Consider the following 23909-nt stretch of genomic DNA (forward strand, 5'->3'; position numbering starts at 1 on the left):
GGTAAAGTCCATGTCCCTCATAGGTTTTTATTGCGATTTGACGTTGAATCGTCAGGCTTAGCAATAAAATCTCAGAACAGAGCATTCAGGTCTAGTCTGTCATCCCATCAGGCTTTGCTTCGCTGTGTATGGATGGATGTTACGTAACAGCATAAAACAAGCCTGCACGTGTTGGAAGAATATTGCATAGGTATGACGCATTAGATCCAGGTTTGTTTTTCCAGTTTTTTGGAAAGACGGGCTTTTAGGAAAACCACAGAGAATCTCACTAATTAGACCCAGTGTTTGATCTACAGTTTTTTCTTTACAATAAAAGGTTAGTTTGCAGCCGAAAAGGAAGATTATGGTTGGTCTTTGAATGGAGAAGAAAACCTCTTTAATGTTCTATTATCTGAGCACACATTGACATAAATGCATGCATCAATACTGCTATTGCTCATACTTGAGTTTGGAAATTTAAACAAACCCTGTTTGTGTTGCAGACAGACAGGTAAGATTCGTCAAATCATGTGGCTAGCTTGAGCTTAAGATTTTTCACCAGTTTTAATAAAAAGAAGGGCTGTTGTTTCTGTTTCCACTTTCACAGTCATCGCCTCTGGTGTTATTCAAGTATTGTGGTCTGCATTCACACATTTGTAAGACAACAGCCTGCCAGAGTTTACATCATGGTATCCACTGACACATTTTTGGGTTCCACCACCCTCTTTGTTTTCCAGCGGGTCATTCCTTATCACTTTGTGACGCAATTCCTATTGTTCATTATATGCAAATAGCCCGTCTCAAATTTCCCCCCAAATACATTATTTTTTCAGAACCTTGATCAGCATTTGATTTTTGTCATTTGTTATCATTAAATTTGATGGTCAAATTATTTTATTTTTTACACTTGTGGCATCCTGATAGATTTGAAAAGTAATTTATTTGGTTTATGTTTTTTTGAGAAAATTTTATATATATATATATATATATATATATATATAATTTTCCTAAAAAAAAAACATTATAAACCATATAAATTACTTTATATATATATATATATATATATACACACACACAGTATATATATAATATTATTATTATTATTATTTTTTTATACAGGATTGTAGTAAAAAGTGCCTTTTGCCAAAACAAAGCTAGAAAGTTATTGTAATTATGAAGAATTTATATTTGTCTATATTTACCATCCAAAAAGATTTTTTTCCTGTTTTTGAAGGAAGTCTCTTATGCACACCATGCAAGGCTGCATTTATTTGATCAAAAATATAGTAAAAACAGCAATATTATGAAATATTATAACAATTTAAAATAACTGTTTTCTGTTTTAGTATATTTTAAAATATAATTTATTCCTGTGATGACAAAGCAGAATTTGTATCATGTTACTTGATAAAAACAAGTGACTTTTACACTTTTTAATGTCACATTTTGTAATATTTGCGTGGTGTTATATTTTGTAATATCGATTATTTTCTCATCCAGTTTTTTGAGAAGACACTGTCTCCCTTGCCTCTTCGGAGGAAACACCCCTGAGATGTGTGTGTGTGTGTACATATATATATATATATATATATATATATATATATATATATATATATATATATATATATATGCATATGCTTTAGACTGTATGTTTTGATTGTTCTGACAGTAGCAGTGATCTGTTGTTAAGCCTTAAGTCTTCCGACCTTCTCTGTTTCCCGCTGATGGAATTCTCAATTCATCTGCCAACTATTCCGCTGGAATTTTTATGAGAGCTGCTGGGTTTTGTGTGCGAGCGCGTTTGACCTGTATGTGGTAAGTCGCCCCCACTGTGTCTTGCCCCCTCACCAAAGTCTGACCTTTAGAAAGAAGCCCACCACCCCTGGGATTACTGGTGCGGCGGTGACACCAGGACTCCTCTTTGAGGTTTGATTGGCCAGATCCGCCCCGGTGGGGGAGTGACCTTTGAAGCGTGAGCGTTTGATGTAGCATCATGACTTTTACACTCCCAGGAGCTGAAAGACAAGTGTCTCACAAGAGCAGGTTTTCAGGTGAAAGTTGTGTTTTTTGCCCAGGCCTTCTTTTGACAGCAACTCACCTAAATAAGATGGTCCTCTAGTGGTGTATTAATGTTTGTTACAAAACCAATGTCGTTACTATGGTTACCGTTGATGTTCAGTTTTAAATGCATGCTGGGATTCATCTCTCACACCAAAGGCGTCGACTTGAGGACTCCCCTCTTCACTTTTAACCTGCGGCTCTGTTGCTTTAGTCAAATAAGATTAGATTGATAATGCAAGCTGGCGTTTGTGGCACACCGTTCACCCACACAGATGCGCAGTAGAGCTGTCTTGCCTGAGGACACCTGTCTAATGACCTGAGAGGTGTATTACACAACCTTACAGGCCATCAGGTCAGAAGTCCCCGTGGCCCCCAGGGGCCTCCATGGCACAGCGACACAGAGAAATGTTTCATCATGATGGATTTAGTGGCTCTTGGTCGTGTTGTGAATGTGCAACACCTCCACCCACTGACTATATCATTGCATTAGATAACAAAACAACTGTCCTCTGCACTCCAATGCTTACGGATGTTTTTTCAGAACTAACATCACTTTTCTGAGGCATTTTTTGCTTAATGACTTTTAACCAACTGGTGTTTTTTTTTATGTGTGTTGTCTAAATTATGAAGTCAGTTCTAGTAGTTCCAATAGAGTAACTATAGGTGTAGTTCATCATTATGGACATGTTTTGCAAAGTTTAACAATCACAAATTGTCAGTGTAATTTTTTTCTGTAATTCTTTTTGTCTTTGTCTTAATATACTTTTTTGTCTGTAACAGTATTTCTATTTCCCATTTAATCAATTAACTCCTAACAAATTATATTTTGGTGAAATATTTAGCTTGAAAAATGAGATTGGTCTTTCTTGAAAATAAATGCTGCTTGGTTAGATGTTTTTTTTATGATCTAATGCAATGACATTCATAGTTTTTTTAATGTGCATTAAGACATTTTGTGTATATTTTTATGAGTGCTGTCAAATCAATAAATCGTGATTGATCGCATCTAACATAAAAGTTTGTTGACGTATATATGTGTGTATAAATATTATCATATTTATATATATTATATGTCTGATTTATATATATTATCTAATCTCAGATACAACGAGATTATATACTGAGATATATACTCAGTATATACTGTGTACTGTATATACACATATATTTATATATACGGTGTACATATACATTTATACTGTGTGTATATACTGTATATATATATATATATATATATATATATGCGCACACACATATATAATATATATATATACAGTAAATATAATTATAAATACACATTTATTATATAAACAAACTTTTATGTTAGATGTGATTTATCATGATTTAGTTTAATTTATATTTTAAATTAGTTAGTTTGTTTTTATATTTTCCTTTTTAATTTGAATGGTTTTGTAATTTTGTAGTTTTTGTCATTTGTAGGAGTTTGTCTATATATATATATATATATATATATATATATATATATATATATATATATATATATATATATATATACACTACCGTTCAAAAGTTTGGGGTCAGTGAGAATTTTATTTTTATTTTTTGGAGGAAAGAAATCAATACTTTTATTTATCAAGGACAGTAAAGACATTTTTAATGTTACAAAAGATTCTATTTCAAACAAATGCTGTTCTTTTGAACTTCCTATTCATCAAAGAATCCTAAAAAAAAAAAAAAACGGTACAACTGACAGACCAACAACTGTTTCAACATTGATAGTAATAATAAATGTTTCTTGAGCATCAAATCCTCATATTATACTGATTTGTGAAGGATCATTTGACACTGAAGACACTGACACTGGTGATGCTGAAAATTCAGCTTTGATCACAGGAATAAATTACACTTTACTATATATTCACACAGAAAACAGCTGATTTACACTGGAATAGTATTTAATACTATAACTGATTTTTGTTGTATTTTTAATCAAATAAGCGCAGCCATGGTTAGCAGAAGAGAATTCTTTTAAAAGTATTTAAAATCGTACCGACCCCAAACTTTTGAACGGTAGTGTATATATATATATATATATATATATATATATTTTTTGTACATCAAGTTAAACTATGAATGAGAAATGTTGCCTTATTAACTAGCTGAAATAAAAGCATTTATTTAGCGGCCTCCAATGAGAATGTAAATGGTTTAACATTGCAATATTTTCATTAGCTTCCAAAAGAATCAGTAGTTATACAGAAGTATGTGAATACTTTAAGAAACATTGATTTCAAAAACTGCAGAAGTGTGTCCTGAAAAATGGCATCAAAAGCTGCCAGGTGAAGCGTTAAATAAGGAAACGATGCGTTTGATCAAATGTAACTCAGTCAATGGACTATCAAAGGTCTGGATAAACACAGCATCTGTCGGCTGCAACTAACTGCAGGAAATGAGCTTTTCCTGTTCCTATTTGAACTCTGATAAGAGACTGGTTCAAAAGTGTATTAATATCACAGCGTAGAGGTTAGTGTCGGAGCAGACAGATCTAATCTGTATCGGTTTCCCTCCATAAATGAAAGGATCAAGTTGTTAAATGTTTTGTTTAAGGTGCATAATAACTCTTGCAAGCTTTGGGCAAAAATTGCACATATGGCAGATCTCTGTTTCATTAAGCAAGAGACCAATGCAAACTATAGTAATCATTTCTTTACCTGGGTTATCAACAAAGAAACAAAGCTCTTGACACAACAGACCCCCACATGTGATTGATGCTCTTGTGAAGTTAACACAATTACCATGCAATTAGTTTCTGATCATTAACACTCAGTGTTCAAGACAGTAGAACAAAACATGACTTTAGCAAAAAATGGGTCTTATCTTCATGGGAAACTAGTGGAGAGAATCTTGTTAGAACATTGTTTGGAAAGCAATTTCATGGTGTCTCGCATAAATACCCTTAATTAGTAGTATATTGTTGCATAAAGCATTTACTAAATGCTGTAATGTAATGAATTAAATGTCTGTCATCACCTATATCAGCGAAACCACCCTTTTCTAGCAAAAAATATTTAACATGCTCACTTTTCACCCAAAAAATACAAAGAATTTTTTTTTTTTTATAAAGAAAACAAAGCCATTTTTTCACAATTAAGACCAAAATGCTCTTTATAAGTTGTCTTCACATTTCCTTTTTTGGTTGTTTTTACATAAATATAAAGGTTGTTTGATCAGCAAACATGTAAAAGCATTACCGTGTAAACCATATTTCATATTTTTTTCAAATTTTTTTTTCATTATAGTGATAATGAGATTTGCTTGCATTAGAGTAATGTGGGAAATTCTTTATTGTCATGAAATTGTAAGTGCACAAAATGCAAAATGTATTTTATATATGTTCCATTTTTGATTTTGGGGTGAAATGTGAGCTATACTCTGTACATTTGTATTATATTTTCCAAATGAAGTCTTATTTAGGACTTATTTAGGAAAAGTTGCTTTTATTTTTATGTTTACTACACTGATTGCGATCTAAATAGTTTTTTTTTTATTTCTGATGCGTTACAGTAATGAGAAAATGCTTAATTGTCAAACATTTCCATCAACACAAATATCATTTCTTGTTTATTTCCTTTGTTTTTAGAGTGAAATATGACCTAGATTCACTCACCCGCTTATTTAATACTTCCCTACTGTAAGGAAAGAAGGCCTGCTGGTATCTGCTGTGGGAGGGATCAGCATCTAGCGTGTGAATGTTGTTCGCTGTGATGTGGAGAATGACTTTGGGGGAGATGGGAGGAGTAGATTGATGAAGTCATAAAGCAAAAGCTTCAAATCTACTCGCTGTCAGCCAGATCCCGAGCACACGTGGAGTCTTCTAGCTTGTTTTCTGCCTCTTCTCTGGATGTTGACTGCTGAAGTTTAGAGGACTTGCTAGTGCTTGCCTGAGGTCAGATAGCAGGTTGGATCATGGTACGTTTTGGACGTCTGTCCTCGTGGCACAGTTGGGATCTGCTCCACATGGATACTGACCGTCTGCCTAGTGAAGTGTCTCTCAGGAGTCCATCACCAAAAAAGTTTCAGGTAAAGCAATGGAACTCATTGACTTGCTCCTCTAGTAATCATGCTTTTAACCTGCTAACTGTCAGCATTCCCGGACACTTGGCACTTTTCTTTTTATTGCCTATTTTTCCCTATCACATTTTTCTGTAGTCATTATAAATTAGGTAAGCTTTAACACTTAAAAGTCATCCCTGAAAACCGTTTTGAAATTGGACATTGCGTTACTATGGAAACAGTACTTTAAAACCTTCAAGCAGGCTCCTCCCCCAGGGGGGCGGTGTCATGTTTCACATTTGACAAAATGCACTCAACTATTTTATAAAATCTTGACAAAACGTGTATCTTTGGAAAGGTCTGACACTAAAGGTTCCATATATGGCCACTATTTTGTGATAGAAGTGATATTGGGACAGAAGTGTATTAATTTGTGTATGCATCAAAAATGTCTATGGAGTGTGGGTCTCACCCGGTGGCTCTTTTTGGTATTGCGTCCCTAAACAAAATCTCACATTTTTGTGATATCAACTTCAAATTTGGAACACAACTTGGTTAGACGTAGCTTTGATTTTCTAGATATTTTAGAACCAAAAGTTTTGTAAAATATATATTTTGTATTAACCCTCTGGGGACGGATTGGGCGGTACCGCCCAAAATGACCTACTTTTACAAATGTGTAATTATCTTAAAAACTATTAATGATAGAGAGATGCGGTCTTTTTCACCGTCTTCCTCAGATTCCGCTGAAAACAGTGATAACTCACCCGGCTTGTAAATATACACACTTCCTTGTTGCGCAATACCACTATGTAAACGGCCAATGAAATCGATGTTGTTTGGCAGATTCCGCAAGCAACAACCAATGGAAAAATTGCCGATGGAGAAATATTTTTCTTACCCAATCAGAGGAAGGTTACCATGACGTTTCTAGCAAATCAGAGGACTCTGTAGCCTTGCAAGGGGTGGTACTATATAGTTAGGGATATGACGCAAACAGCGTTGAAAGGAGAGAAGGAGAGAGAGCGAACGGAGGCTTACGGAGCGGATTATCAGAGATTTATATGAGAGAGAGACAGAACAATTATAATATATATATATATATATATATATATATATATATATATATACACACACAAACAATTATAGCATTATTTATTGTTTTAGCACTTTTATGATGGCAAGCAGTAAAGATTTAGGGTGGAACAAGCTCTTGAACAATTACTGGAGAGTGACGAGGAGAAAGCATTGCTTAGAAAATTCTAAGCATTCCTAAGCAAAACGCCTAGGACTATTTGTAAATAAAGTTACAGTTTTCATCGTTCTTTACACATTTTATTTAACAATTACACATGTCTGTCAAGCAAAGGCTTTGACAAATATATTTTTTGTTCAAAAACTGTTCGCTATTGTTGTGTGATGTGTGATTTTCAGAAATAAATGACAAAAATCTCATTTCCGTTTTTGAAATTCTCTAGTTTATAGTACATTTTTCACTCATACTTCCTTTATAAACACATTACATGCATGCTTATGTTAGCTTAGGGTCTTCTGAATCCATAGATACCAAACACATAGTGTTCCATCTCCATTACATATGGTTTATAAGGCCAAATGTAAAAATGGAGAAAACGGACCAAAAAGGGCTTAGTCACCAGAGGATTAAAGTTCATTACATTTAGCTTCTTTAACTTTCTTACACTCTCATTTTTTTAAGTGCTTTCATTTCAGCCATAATCTGCTGAGTGTCCTTAAATAGAGACCAACTCATGAATTACAACCATTTAAGTTTGGGTAGTGCATTTTTACACCTATGCTCAAAAAGGCAGGTGTGAAGGTTAACAGGTTTTAAACATGATGCACGTTGTTATTTGGAGTGTCTGTTTCAGTGAATGGTTCGTCAGTGATTAAACTCCTGTATCGCAACATTTTGATTGCGCAATACTGCATTTCTCAATGAGCAAATGTTTGTATCGTGTGGGAAGGAGCTTCGTGTCTATGTGTAATGGAAGCTGAGTGTGCACGTAATGGAAAGCTGTTCGCATCATTCCGCTACCTGACGACACAAGTTTGGGCCCGTGTGCTAGACAGACGCTGTTATCTTGTCAGGCGATAAGGCCGTATCGTGGTTTTGATCACTGATTAATCGACTGTCCTTAAGCTTCAATGGCTCTTTGTTATGCCTATGCTTTGACTAATTTTAGTGGGCGACACTGTGAGTGTTGTTGACCCTGAGACTAGTCCTATGTTGACACTCAAGGTAAAGTTAGTAAATGAAATGTGACCTGCTCAGAATGGTGTTTTCTGGGTGTTTTTGTGAGCGCTGGTCACTTAAGCTGTTCTTCCACCTTTGTTTGTTTCATCATTATTCAAAGCTTGATCAAAAGCTGTTCTTATCTTCACAGTGGTTTGTTGTGTTCTTGAGATAAACTGTTGTATGGTGAAGTTTTGGGTTATGCATCAGTTCCCAGTGGTCAGTCTGTTGTTGTCGGGAATCAGGGTCAGATACAGGGAGATGTGGCGGTTTAGGAGTATCTTGTGGTAAGCAGTAACCTTTTAACGGGGATTGATTTGAGTGCTCGTAATGTAACCAGTAGGGAAATGTCAACTTAAACACCTCAGCTGACTGCTGAACACTTAAGATGATGTGGGACTTATTCAAGTTTATTTATACAGCACTAAGAGGGTAAAACATGTGCATCCACGGAGGGAAATTAATATAAATGTATTAACTCTTTATTTTGTTGTATTTTATTTTGTTTGTTTGTTTGCGTCTACTGACAAAAATAAATATGAATTTATTTTAATTGTTTTAATTATATTTGTAGAATTGATGTATGGCATTTTACAGTGGTATTTACAAATAACGAAATAGTTGACATTTAAAAACATCCACAGAGGAAAATTTATAATTTTATTTTATTGTATTTTATTGTATTTTATTTATTCTAATTATATTATTCATTGTTTTATTTATCTTTTTATTCATTTGCATCCACTGTCAAAAATAATATACATTTATTTATTTATTATAAATGTTTTAATTTAACTTAATTTAAAAAAAATGATGTATGCAGTTTTACAGTGGTAATTGACATTTAAAAAGATATATATTCAATTTTTTCTTTTTTTTTTACTATTGCCTAAAATCATTAGAAACCTAATTTGTGCTTAAATGTTGAAGATTTCTTTGAAGTCTACAGGATTTTAAGATTGAAATCAAAATTTATCCTATTTACTTTAATGTACTTTCCTGGTCTTCAATTCATTTGTCTTGTGAATGGATTGCAGACACAGTTTATGTTGACATTAAGGAATTATAGAACATTATATCTATTTTCATTATATTTTATGTATCATTTTAGTGTACTTCAGGTCTTTAAGCAGGCATGACCTCTAATGAGTTATTAATGTGTCAAGCATGCAGGTCCAGGGCTGGTCCAGGGCTTTTTAAACTGCGGTAATGAGGAGTATCATCCACCCAGGCATTTTATTAAAGATCATAAACCTGTTTATTTAATGTTAAAGTGATGCTCACGTGTCATTAGGTTGGCCATGTCATGTTTAGATTCATAATAATGATACAGAACTTCAAGACTTGTTGCAGCACGTACTATAGTCTGGGATTCCCCTCAGTTTTCAATTTCTGAGGTCATTTCCTTGTAATGGCAAGGAAAAAATAGATGCTGGGAAATCACTCCAGGGACAGGAATGTTATGCTACTGTCACTTTCAATTTATCATAAATCCCAAGGATCGTCACCAGAACCTCTTTTTAATGATAGTAGACTAATTCATTAAATGGATGAACTGCAGCAACAGTTTTATGTAAAACCTGTTTGTAGCTAATTGTAAAAGTCTCAAGATTTTCTTGATTGTGTAATTACTTTTTCTGTATGCAAGGATTGAAGTAAACTTATTTTTAGACTTTTTAAATCAAACCTATGTTGCCAAACATACGGTTGGCGTTTTTGAGGCACCAGGATGTGTTCCTGGGACCCAGCTTCTCCCCTCCTTCTTTACATGTGACCCTCTCTCTTTAAGCGGCCACACCTCTCTTTCCTGCCCCACACAATGGGACAGGATCCTCCTAGTTGCTATGACGTTTGGGCTGCCCTATTCAGTAATGCAGGCAGACAGGCTCAGTCGGAAAGCTTTACCTCTCATTGCTGGATGAGCAGCTCTGGTACACTAGAACGGACCTAGTACGGAGCCCTGATGCACCTCATATTTTAAGAAGCAAATTAAGGGGCGCTGAATTAAAATTAGTGATCTATCGTTTAACACGCTTCATTTTGGCTCAAGAACTCTAACACATCCAGGAGTTGCAGGGTCAGAGGTACTTTTGTATCTGGTGGCTTTTTTGTGAGTTTGAAGAGAGGAGGCTTTGAGTGATCATAGCAGCTGGCTCTAGCATGGGTCAGGCTCCGTGAACCCGGCTGAGAGATTACCATGGTCTACCTCTCATTTGACATGCCGCTTGCTTCCATGGTGAGTAGATCAGACACTCTGGGAACCCTGTTCCGCTTCATAAATTCGTTGGTCATTCAGTCCCTCCACAGAGAGTGAGAATCACCAGGCACAGCTGATCCTAAAGTGGGTTTGAACAAATTGCATTTTTTAGCTTTTGGATCAATTGTGTGATGTTTATTGCTTATGTGTTCTCTCTGTTTGTTTATAGAGTACACTCTTTATTGGTTGTATGTTTTTCATTATAATTTTTTTTTGTTTTATTGCAGTAACTTTCAATGTTGTGTCAATGCTGGTAGTGTTGAGCCTTAACCAAGCGTTCAGGCGTCCGTTGTTCATCCTCCCCAAAGTAGAGACATTTCCTGACATCTGCGTCCTCATCCTTTCACCCCAGAATCCTCAGAAATCCCCTCATCAAAGCTCATCGTCTGCCTGTCTCTTTGCATCGGTTCTAAATATAGCAAGGGGGGCATAGTGGCCAATCCGTCATTCTTTTGCAGGGATGTTCTTGATTGCCTTACCAACAGTACAGTTCACAGAGAAGTATTTGAAGGAATCTTAATCGACTTATAAATAGCCCATGGAAATGCTTTGGCAGGTGTTATAGTACGAATTTAGTTGCTTGTGAAGCTCCGCAATCATTCGATTAGGTAAATTCAAAGAAATTTAGATTTATTTTGTGTCATATTTAGTATATACACATCATGTACATCATGTAAACGTGTTATTAGGATTGCCATAACCCGATAAAGCCTATATTGAGGTTGCAAGTATTTATTGGAATTCTGAGTGGCTTATTTGAAATATTCACATATTCATTTATATTGTCTAAATGAGATTATTAGTTGCAGTAACCTCACGTTTTTCCATAAATCAACTGAATCTTGGTGCTACATGATGCATGCAGGTGTTAGAGTCAAGCACAACAATAAAAACATTTTTGGAGAGAGGAAAATATATAGATTTCATTTTTATTTGTAATAATATTTCAGAATATTACTGTTTTAACTGTATTTTTGTACACTTAAATACAGCCTTGGTGAGCATAAGAGACTTCTTTCAAAAACATTAATAACATCTTACAGACTCACTGAATTTTTCAATGTTAGTGTGTATATAGATATGTATTTAGTTATATAAAACACCTGCACAGGTGTCTTAAGTGTTCAGTGCATCAGCATCAGCTTCGCTTGTGTTTTTTAGGGAATTCCATTGTTTTGTCCTCAGACCTTTCCTGTTATTTGTGCATTCCCCAAAAATGTCGTAGTCCTCTCTGGAATTTGCTAGAGTTGTTAGTGGGTAACGGCACTCAGGGCTGTGGAATTCCCTCCGTCTTGGAGAAGGGTCAACAAGCCTGTCTGCCTCCCGCTCAGCGAGATTACTACTTCCTTAGATACTAAACTGCTGTTTGTTTGTTTGTTTAACACGCTGAAGCTCGTAAGATGGAGTGTGTCTAAATAGAAAGATGTTGCAGTGCTCTCTAGAAGAACAATTGCTTATAAAACAATGGCAGTCTTGATCTCTCGGAGCAGGGTTGCTGACCTCCTCGATTTTTGTTTTGTATGATGTAATGAGGAAATTGCGACATTCAGTAGGATTATTTATTATTTATTTATGAATCATAATGTATTATTGTTTCTGTAAATGTCGTCGCTTTGCAGGAACCCTACGTTTTCCATGTTTCCAACTAGGGTTGAGTAATGTATAAAATTATAAAACGGTAATATAAAATAAAATGGTTTACTGATTTAGCTCATCATAGTCAACCAATTCTAGTTAACAATTCTCTCTTTTTTTCAATTACTCTTATTTTATTTCAGTTACTCTACTCTATTGACGTTTCCATTTTATATATATATATATATATATATATATATATATATATATATATATATTAGCTATAATTCATTTATATAAATATGTTTACATATTTAAGATGTAATTTAAGCTGTAAATAGTTTGAGAAAACTAAACAATTATTCATTTATTCATGTATAGTAAAAATATATTTTTATTTAGAATATATTTAAATTATATTTAATTCAAATATATTTTATATTTATTCAAACGTAATTAAACCTGAAAAACCTTTAGCAGTTTGAGAAAATGTAAACAGATTAGAAATTGTATGGTGTGAAATATACTGTTTCTAGATCAGGTTTTAAGAATATTGTGATTGCATTTCCAACTTTTTGTTTTGTTTTGTGGTAGTGGGTTGATATCTTCAGATGAACGCTGGTACATTGATTTTATTTTCCGCCGCCCCATCTCTCTCACACCCCCTCATTCTGTATACTGTAGTACTGTTACTGATAACGGTCTCTCCCGTATCTCTCGCTCTGTTGTCCTTGACATACTTGTTGATATCCTTCTCACAAACCTTTATCTTTCTGCATTTGTAAACTGTCAACTCACCTGGATCTTCCATCACTTCCTCTTCACAGGGTCCGAGCCGTCGGCGGAAGAACATGACGGAGTTTCTGGGCGATGCCAACATCCCATGCCCGGACACCCTGGCCATACACGGCGGGGCTTTACCAAGCGCGGCTCCAGGAGGTTCACTGGCCGGTGTGGCCGCTGGTCCCGACAACTGGAAGAACCGCGCCACCAGCCGGATCAGCGTGTTCTTCGGTGCCGGAGCTGGAAAGGTAAACTCTCCCACCTTATCTCTCCCATCTTGAAAACATCAGGAAGTCTAAGGAAAGCAGGTGGTGGGATTGTCCCGTAAAAAAAGATCTCATGTAAAGATTCTAAAATGCAGATTTGCTGCTAAATTGAATGATTTCTGAACTTTTTCATGGGAATAAATGATTTAAAATGAACTAAAGAAATCAAAAATCAAACAAGAGGCTGATGACTCAATGAAATACCCTTCCTATGTGTATAGTTTTATGGTTTGACTGTTTCCTCTTGCGTTTTAATACATGAGAAAAACAATACAACAGACAAAATCCCCAAACCCATGAGCCTCTAAAGAACTCCCCCACTCTGAAAAGTTTCGTCCTGCATTTAAACCAGATGCTTGACTAAGCTGTCACTCACCTGTCACTTTCACACTTCCATCCTTTTCACGATCAGCCATGAAACCCCCAAAGAAGACAGACAGGGGCTGTTCTTGTGTCCCACTGGGACTCTTTTTCACAAAAGAAGGGTTAACCAGTCATCTCCAGTGGCCACTACAGGCAGCCTATAGTCCATCTGTGTCTGGCCTCTATTGTTTGGAAGCACTCAATGCTAAATGCTCGTTGTCATAAGTACACCGGCCCTCCTGTTACAGGACAATAGCCCCAGTGGCACACGGGCCATGAGAGTGTCACTGACATGAATGGATGGGCTTTAATGGTGAGGTTAAAGAGAAGGTGGCGTTTAGTGAAAGGGGTGTCTGTAAGGTGTCATAAACCCGGTCGGGGGTGTTTTGTTTGAATAGACAGGCAGCGCCTCAGTTGTCTGCTGGTTGGTTGGTGGTCTGCTGATGTGAATTGTGTTGGGGTTTTGCTAAATCACAAACTTTGTTAATGTTAGGGCCTCTTTATAGTTGGTTTGTTGATTTAAAAGGATTCTATCATTAACATAAAGCTAACTATTATGGAAATTATTATGGTTTTTGGGATATTTACCATGAAACTATCTAGATACCATGGAATCCATCCATCGTTCCATCCATCCATCGTTCCATCCATCCATCGTTCCATCCATCCATCGTTCCATCCATCCATCCATCCATCCATCCTTCCTTCCGTCCTTCCTTCCATCCATCCTTCCTTGCTTCCTTCCATCCATCCATCCATCCATCCATCCATCCATCCATCCTTCCTTGCTTCCATCCATCCATCCATCCATCCATCCTTCCTTGCTTCCATCCAACCATCCATCCATCCATCCATCCATCCATCCATCCATCCTTCCTTGCTTCCATCCATCCATCCATCCATCCATCCATCCATCCATCCATCCATCCATCCATCCATCCATCCATCCATCCATCCATCCATCCTTCCTTCCTTCCTTCCTTCCTTCCTTCCTTCCTTCCTTCCTTCCTTCCTTCCTTCCTTCCTTCCTTCCTTCCTTCCTTCCTTCCTTCCTTCCTTCCTTCCTTCCTTCCTTCCTTCCTTCCTTCCTTCCTTCCTTCCTTCCTTCCTTCCTTCCTGTCTGTCTGTCCATCCATCCAGCTGTCATGCAATCTATCCATCCATTGTCAATGTAGAAAGATGATTTCAATTTTCTCTATTTCCCTTGTGTCTCTTAGGATGTGGACCGTGTGGAGCTGCTTCAAACTAAGTTGCAGGCGTACTCCCAGTTTGGTCTGCCCAAGGTTCCTTCTCAGCTCGCCTTTCACCAGGATTCCTGGGAGGAGGAAGAGGAGGAGCCAAACCTGACTCTTGAGGAAAGCTGGAGGCAACTGCTGGATGACCCTGAGGTACTGACACACTGCATCTTCTATCATGGGACGTCTCCATCTATTGATCATTGGAGCTAACACATGTAAACATAACCAGTTATGATATTAGTCGCTGTAACCTCAAGTTTTCCCATAAATCAACTGAATTTTGCATCTCAGAACAGCTGATATAGGACATGTATCTGATTTCTACTATTTCACTTATTGAATGCACATTTATTAGTGCAATCTGACCTTTTTCTGCTTGTTTTCAGAGTTTAAGTAGACGCCAGTTTCAACAGCAAGAGGCAATATGGGAACTGATCCAAACCGAGGCTACGTACATTAAGAAACTCAGGGTCATTACTGATGTAAGTCGCCAGTTTTCTTGATTCTTTTCTCTTTTTTTTTTCAGTAAGGACTTTTGAAATTAAAGTTGCACTTTATTGTCTTTGTACATAAATGTTTCTTGTCTTATTGTGAGACTTTGTTTATAGTCATATATGATATGGACCAGTATTACTTTTCATAATCCAATGAAGGAAATCAAGTCCTGTCCTACATTATTGCCTACTAAAATTGTGTTTAATCAGAAACATGTTATATTATGGAAGCTAAATGCATTGCAAATGCCATGTGATGTTGTATTTAAAGTGTCTTCTGTTGTCTGTGCAGCTGTTCCTGTGCGGCCTGTTAAATCTACAGGACAACGGTCTCCTGTGTGAAGTAGAGCCCGCACGGCTATTCAGCAACATCCACGACATTGTACATCTGCACTCGACACTGTGGGTTCAAGTCATGTTTCCGGCGCTGGAGAAAGCGAGAAACACACGGAGCTTGATCGACCCCACGGACCTGCAGCAGGGGTTCAGTACGGTGAGTTTTTATATATAAATATATAAAATAATCTTGACTTCTATATGTAATAGAGGCTGGTTGTTAAGATAATTATTTTCTGGTTAAGTAATTAAAAGTGTCTTGTTTGTGTGGATAGTTTGCGTCCAGGTTCCAGCCATATATCCGGTACTGCATGGAGGAGGAGAGTTCTATGGAATACATGCGCTCAATGCTGAGAGACAACGAAATTTTCAAGATCTACATTACGGTGAGGAGTTTGCGACCAAACAAGCAAACAATATACACAGCAGTCTCTGTGTGTGTGTGTGTGAGAGAGAGAGAGAGAATAAATAAAACTATATATTAATATAAAGCAAACTATAACCATCCATCTATGATATATTCAATTTCTTAAGCTCTTTTTACGAAATAGATTTTCAAAGTAGGTTTACAGAAAATAGAAAATGGTCATTATCATATATAACAATCTAAATGTAATTTATACTTTTTGCGTATTTTTATTCAATTTTTTATTAAATGTAATTTTTCTTATAGCATTGGCAATCCATCGACCATGATATTCAATTTAATTTGTATAAATCTTTTTAGCAAGTAGATTGTTTCAAAGCAGGTTTACAGAATTTTTTATTTATTTTTATTATAAAAAAAAAAAAGATATATATATATATATATATATATATATATATATATATATATATATATATATGTGTGTGTGTGTGACTGTGTGTATATATATATATATATGTATATGTTTTATAATATATTATTATATTAAAAAATTTGACTACCGGTATATAGAATGGTAGTTATTCATCTTAAATATACAACAAACTCTTCAAGATCTACATCATGAAGAGGAGTTTGCGACCAAATTGCGCAGTCAGTAGTACAACTGAAGAAAATAAAATGTAAAATAATGCAATTTTTATTTATTTTATTTTTTTAACTTTTTTATTTCTTGAATATGATCTAAATTTAGCTTATAATCATTGATTTTCTTATCTTTACAGTGGGCAGAAACGAATAAACAGTGTAACCGTCTGAAGCTGATGGACATGCTAGCCAAACCGCACCAGAGACTCACCAAATACCCTCTGCTCCTGAAGACCATCCTGAAAAAAACTGAAGACCAAGTCTCCAGAGACGCGCTCAACAGCATGGTTCGACCCTTTTGAACATTCACAAAAAATATATATCTCTTGATGTTTATCTGTTGTATTCATCTGGATGCTTGTGAATGTCTTCAGGTGGTGTATGTGGAGAGCTTCATCAACAGTGTGGACTCTCAGATGCGACAGCGTCAGGAGCAGCAGAAACTGGCCGCCATTTCGGCTCGAGTGGAGTCGTACGAGGCCGTGGAGGGAGCCAGCGAGGAGGTGGAGAAGGTCAGAACTCTACGAATAATGAATCATCTAACAAGATAAATCATTCCAGTGTGATATTTTGGACTTCATAGAAATGCATTGTTTTGTTGTAATATCTTGTTGGTTATGGTTTTCATGCCGGAAATTTGGTTTTGGTTTGAGCAGGCTGAGATTTTATGTGGAAAACAGTTTATTTAAGTATTGTTCAACCTGTCCATGTCTACAGGCTCTAAAGGAGTTCAGCCGAATTGACCTGATGGCACCGATGATTGACACGGCACCAGAAGAGACCAGGCAACTGCACCTGGAGGGGGCGCTCCGCATGAAAGAGGGCAAAGACAGCAGGGTTAGTTCAGATTAAATAATTAACATGAATCCATCCCAATTTCAGATGATGCATTTGAACAATTTGGGTAATATTTGGAAGCAGTTGGAATGTAGTAGTTGGTTTTAAATAATTAAAGGGATAGTTCACCCAAAAATGAAAATTAGCCCATGATTTACTCACCCTCAAGTCATCCTAGGTGTATATGACATTCTTCTTTCAGACGAATCGGAGTTATATCAAAAAATGTCTTGGCTCTCTTCCAAACTTTATAATGGCAGTGAATGGCTGTTTCTGTTTTGAAGTCCATAAAAGTGCATCGATCCATCATAAAAGTGCTCCACATGGCTCTGGGGGTTAATAAAGTTTAAAATTTTGATATTTTTCTTACACGAACGCACCGCTTCGCTTCAGAAGGCCATTATTAACCCCCAGAGCCGTGTGAAGCACTTTTATCATGGATAGATGCACTTTTATGGACTTCAAAACAGAAACAGCCATTATAAAGCTTGGAAGAACCAGGACATTTTTTAATATAACTCTGATTGTATTCGTCTGAAAGAAGAATGTCATATACACCTAGGATGACTTGAGGGTGAGTAAATCATGGGCTAATTTTCATTTTTGGGTGTACTATCCCTTTAAGTGTAGCCAGTGAAACAGGCCTTTAAATACTGCTTGTGTTCATGTTATCTTTTCTTGTATAGATGGAGGTTTACTGCTTTCTTTTCACTGATCTGCTGCTGATCACTAAACCAGCGAAGCGTTTAGAGAAGGTGAAAGTGATCCGACAGCCTCTCCTCCTGCATAATGTGGTGTGCCGAGAGCTCAAAGACCCAGGTGAGCAGACGGAGCCCAGTTTAATAGCAGTCTACATTTACATTTTAATATGACGAATGAGCAGTAACGAGCAGCAGAGGATCTCAAGAGAGCATATTGTGAACCATAGTCATCTTTTAATATGCCCTAACTAGAGGCAATGAGATAAATCGCTCTCAATCTCTCCCATTTTAGTTTTTGTCCCAACCAGAAATCATCCTTAACAACATCACATCAATTAAATTGTTGGTTTAAATGTATTTTGGGTTTTATTTTTTTTATTTTCCTAGGCTCATTTGTCCTCATCTACCTCAATGAGTTCAAGAGCGCTGTGGCTGCCTACTCTTTCCAGGCCAACAGCGCCACCCAGGGGCGAAGCTGGACTGATGCAATTTGCAATATCCAGGTAAAGTCACACTTGTGCCTCAGCACTAATGATCTCTGTTTGATATTTCTGATATTCTAAACCATCTGAAGACCATCTCTAAGTCCTTGCTAGATAAGTTTGCTGATTTAGCTATTTTGTGCATGCATTTTAGAATCAACTGCAGCGGCTGCGGTCAGAAGAAGCTCGCAGACAGAAGGCTTGTCTGAAGAAAAAACTAGAGGAGGATCAGGGGGAAGACGAGGACAGCTGTAACTCCACTACCAGTTCACCTCACCTTAGACACAAAGATCAGAGCAATAGGTATTCGATTTTTTTTAATAATAAATTGTTTTATTTTTTATTATTTAATTTAAGTTTTAATAAATACGTAATTTTTATTTTATTATAATTAATTTAAGAATTAATATTTTAATCAATAATTGGCCGGTTTCACACAAGGCTTAAGCCTAAATCCCAGACTAAAACGCATGTTTGAGCTGTTTTAACTGAAAGCACTGATATATATTTAAATATGTCAGTTCCATTGTTTTGTCTCAAGATGCGCACCAGTAATGTTTTTCTCTAATGCACGTTTATAAAAGCTACTTAAATGTCCTAATTGAACTAAGGCCTAATCATGGCTTAATCTAAGCCCTGTCTGTGAAACCAGGGCCTTTATTTTTATATTTGATTATAATAAATGATTTATAATTTAAGTCTTATAGAAATGTTAATAAGTATTTTTTATGTTTTATATATTTATTTTATTACATTCTATTTTAATAAATACATTATTCTATTTTAATTTAATTAAATGTATTCATATTTTAATAAATATTTTATATTTCATTACATTTTAATGTTTTATATTTTAAATTATATACTTATATATATATATATATATATATATATATATATAAATAATTACAATTATTTTAATTAAATTAATAATTTTTAACAACATTGATACATTATTTTATTTGAATAAAAATGTGTTTATTCATATTTAAAAAAAATATATATATTTTATATTTCATTATATTTTAATATTTTATATTTTAAATTATACATTTATAATATATTATTTATTTGTATATATTAAATTAAACATAATTGTATTATTTTAATTTAATTAATCATTTAAAAATATACATTGGCTGGCAATTTGTTTTATGATGAATGAACTCACATTATTGTTTCTCTGTTTCAGCCAATCAGATGGCTCCACAGAAACCTTGTCAGTGATGGATATGAATGAGTCTGGATCCTCTTTGGATCGCTCTACTCTTCAGTCTGATCTAGGTGGGCATTCAGACCATGATGCTGGTCTGTCCTCCGTCTCAGCGCAGGCCCAACACCAGCAGGCCGCAGACTTCGAGCCCCATCTGGACAGTCAGGAGGGCTCAGACCTGGACCCACAGTGCCGTTCCATGTCCATGGACAGCGCCTACGGGACACTCTCGCCAGAGTCCATGGTGGAATCACAGAGTCGAGTGGCCCCGGTGGAGGAAGACGACTCCGAGGAGGACAAGGCGGAGACCACGGGTGACGAAGGAGAAGGTGAGGAGAAAGAAAATGTGGAAGAGGAAGACGATGAGGAAGATAAAAGCTCATTTGGATCTCAGAACTCAGTGGCGCTGTCTCTAAAGCCCAGGCGCCGACCCCACGTCCAGTGTCGGCTGCCGTTTTTGGAGAGACTTGCTGTCAAATCCCGTTCAGAGGATAACCTGCTGTCCACAGTTCACCATTGTAACCCGGGCATTGCCAGGGCAGCCACAGATTGCACAGGAAGTCGGCACACATGGGAGCAGAGGGTTAAATATGTAGAAGGGACGCTCAGCAGGAGCCTGACGGAGCTCAACCCCGCTGAACCGGACGAGTGTCTCCCGACGGATGACGAGACGGATGAAAGCCACAGACTCACATGCAGTATGCCCTCAGGCATGCTTTTGGACACATTGAGACGGGCCAGAATTGCACATGAGGCTGGTAGCAACCAGATTCCCTGCAGTGCGTCAGACGGGGAGCTGTCGCCCCCTAGTGGCACGGAGAGAACGGGCCACAGTGAGAGACACCCGCAGCACAAAAAACTCACACTGGCCCAGCTCTACAGGATACGCACCACACTGGTGCTCAACTCAACGCTCACAGCCTCGTAAGTGTCACCTTTCTGTCTTTGGATATTGTTTTTTTTGTTTCAGTCTTGAGCTTTGGGCGATTTAACAGATAATGTGCAGAAATTAAAAAAACATCTAATGCAGAACAGTTTATTTGTTAATTAAGATATTTATAAAATGTTGGTTGGCGTTTTATTTTATACAGTGTCTAAGGTATATTACATTTCTGTAGTTGTTTTTACTAAATATATTGTTCCAAAGCGGGTTTACAGAGAATAGAAAAGATAAACATTTCAAAATGGTTAATAAAGTGTGTGTATGTGTGTGTTTGTGTATATAGATTATATATATATATATTAGTGTGTGTGTGTGTTTATATATATATAATGTTTGTTTTTATTTGCATCTATTTTATTAAATAAACGAGGGTCTACTTTTAGTTTAATTACATAAAATTTTAGATTTTATTTTATTATAACATTGCCAAATCAATCAGTGTATCTGTCTTTACTATATAGATTGTTCCAAAGCAGTTCTGCAAAATAAAGTTTTTAATTAATACAATATATTAGTGCTGTCAAATCGATTAATTGCGATTAATCGAATCTAACATAAATTTGTTATGTGTGTATATATATATATTTATGCACACACGTGTTTACATACTTTTATGTTAGATGTGATTAATCGCGATTAATCAATTTGACAGCACTAAATATAATATAATATAAAATAAAATTAGTATACTACATTAGATGCCAGTTATTTTTATTGTATTGTCATTTTATATTGGTATGTTATCTATGAAAAGAAAGAGAAAAATAGAAAGGTAAAAATATATATAAGCGATAGATATATTTATATTTTGGTGTCAGGATGATTTATTTATTTATTTATTTATTAGTAAGTTAAAAGTGGTTACTTTGGCATTTGAAAAGATGTACCCACCCACCAATCTCGTTCTTATTTAAGAAAAAAATCATCTCTAGCTTTTTACCAACATGATACTTTTCCTTAGAGGGAATGTTGGTGTTGGTCTAACATTGGATCATTTTGTGTTGTGAAAAGTGGAAAGAAAATGTTTTTGACACTTGTCGTATTCTTTCTCCCCTTAGAGAAGTGTAGCATCTTCTGGCACTGATGTTTTCGGGACGACATTGTGAGACTGAATTCGGGACACAAATGCACTCTACCCAATGAGCTCTCCTCTCCTCTCCTCTCCGCTCCCTCTTCCAGTCGGATGGACTCCTCATCGTGTAGCTTTCCTGTCATTTCTCTGCGGGAGGGGAGGAGCGCAGACTCATTAACTCGTTGCACTTTGTAAAACACAACTACAACTATCTTCAAAAGAGGTCAGCAGGGCCGTACAGTTTTCAGAACGAGAACTCCGAGACCAAACGATCAAAGGAAAACGTGTGACCGTGGGACGTTTGAGCTTACGACGGGTCGTGTGGATGCTAAGAGAAAGTAGAAATGAGAATAAAACGCCACATCTTGGATTCCCTCACCACCCTGTTTTCTTTCCAAGAATGTTTCTGTAAAAAGGACCCTTTCTAAGAATATTTCGACAAAGAGGACGCAGGTGATTCACGTTAACTGCACTACTGGATGTGACTGTGTTTATGAATGAGAAAGTGTGTGAATACAAAGGTGCGTGTGTGTATGACTGAATGAGTTCTAGATCTTGACCTAAACCAAATCACTGTTTGACTTTAGATAACTTGAGTAGCCACTAAGGCACGTTACACATTACTTTAGGACCAGTGTTATGTTCATTTGACAGGATGGAGTGAATATTTCTGTCATGCAACTTGCTTATATGATTAAATCTTTAGGTTGGCGCGGCTTATTTAAGTTATACATGTGCACCTTGAACACCTTACTGTATATTGTGTTGTGTGGGTCAAGTTAATGCATAAATAATATCTAAAATGCTTCAGCAGATGTTTAATTAAAGGTAAACGGACTGAAAAAAAGACTGTATTTTTGGTTTATACCGTTTAAGGATTCAGAGAGCATCGCCTGACCCTAGATGAGCACTTATTACTGATCATCTAACACTGAATAGGGTGTTTGGTTTTCAAATGTTAACAAATGTATTGAGGATTTATTGTTTTCTAAGCTTATGATCTCACTGCTGTTACCCGAAAGGTTAAACTGAAACTGCCCGGTGCTTTACTAAAACCCAGTCCTTCTGAACTCCCTTTCTGAAAGAAAGAAAGAAAGAAACAAACAAACAAACAAAAAAAACACCCTGCCCAAAGTAAATATGGTGTATTATAGGTTTACTTATTAGGCTTTTTTGTGTTTGTCATATTTATTGAGCTTGCTTTGTTTTATATATAAAATGTGGTCTATAATAGTATCCTTTCACTTCACTGTCGTCTTAATTTGTTCATTGTCATTGTTGAATTAATTTTGAAATCTGCTAAGAACCAAAATAATGTTGTTTTCCACATGTTGAGGGAGTGTTCCTTAAATGTCTTTCGAAATAAAAGACATCTTTCAGTATTTGCGGAGTTTGATGTGAATTATTAGTGACCTCTCATTATTACTTAATATTTTAATATAAAACATTAAAAGTGCAGTAAGTTATAAAAGTATTAGAAATGTAATAAAGAGTAAAATGAGTAATGCTTTTGACAAATGTGTTTTAACAGATATTGAGTCACATGAGATGAGATATTAGTGGGCTAGAAACAGGTTTCATTCATGTTGGTTGACATCATCTAGCTTAAGTGGCAGAAGAACATCAAATTTTTAAAGTCGGCATGAAATGGAAGTTGCATTAGTCTTTTAAGTAAAAAGTCTTCGAGTAAAACGGCTTCTCGAACAAGAACAAATGTATGGTGGGACTTCATTTTGTCCATGGGGAATTGATTGGATGGTTGCGATTTGCTATTGGTGGATCGTCGTGTGAGTGACAGGTTGCCCCGCCCTCGCACCAGTAAAAACATCATCAGAGATGACGCTGCAAGAGGGAGGGGAAGTTATTTATACTTAAACCCCCTATATTTATTATTTTTATATTACATATTTTTATCATCCAGGTTCGGATTTAAAGGGATAGTTCACTTTGAAATAAATTTTTGATATGTTTTAGCTTACCTCAAGGGCATCCAAGATGTAGGTGTCTTTGTTTCCGCAGTAGTTTCAAT

At 36.2% G+C, this 23909-nt stretch overlaps 1 protein-coding gene across 3 annotated transcripts in view; it reads left to right on the top strand.

Annotated features, from left to right (window-relative positions):
• The window catches only part of plekhg5b (pleckstrin homology domain containing, family G (with RhoGef domain) member 5b), a 73436-nt gene extending 50927 nt beyond the window's left edge, over positions 1-22509 (top strand). For all 3 annotated transcript variants that reach the window (XM_056258032.1, XM_056258034.1, XM_056258035.1), the window contains 13 exons: positions 12968-13171; positions 14770-14940; positions 15177-15272; positions 15577-15777; positions 15896-16006; positions 16770-16919; positions 17007-17144; positions 17350-17469; positions 18156-18288; positions 18558-18673; positions 18807-18955; positions 19845-20789; positions 21867-22509. In XM_056258032.1, coding sequence (XP_056114007.1) covers positions 12968-13171; positions 14770-14940; positions 15177-15272; positions 15577-15777; positions 15896-16006; positions 16770-16919; positions 17007-17144; positions 17350-17469; positions 18156-18288; positions 18558-18673; positions 18807-18955; positions 19845-20789; positions 21867-21876 — 2544 coding nt within the window. In that variant the 3' untranslated portion in view covers positions 21877-22509. The remainder of the gene's footprint in view (positions 1-12967; positions 13172-14769; positions 14941-15176; positions 15273-15576; positions 15778-15895; positions 16007-16769; positions 16920-17006; positions 17145-17349; positions 17470-18155; positions 18289-18557; positions 18674-18806; positions 18956-19844; positions 20790-21866) is intronic.
• Positions 22510-23909: the final 1400 nt, after the last annotated feature.

This window comes from Rhinichthys klamathensis, unplaced genomic scaffold, assembly GCF_029890125.1.
Source record: "Rhinichthys klamathensis goyatoka isolate OS25496 unplaced genomic scaffold, OSU_Roscu_1.1 h1tg000147l_1, whole genome shotgun sequence".
NCBI classification, from domain to species: Eukaryota; Metazoa; Chordata; class Actinopteri; order Cypriniformes; family Leuciscidae; genus Rhinichthys; species Rhinichthys klamathensis.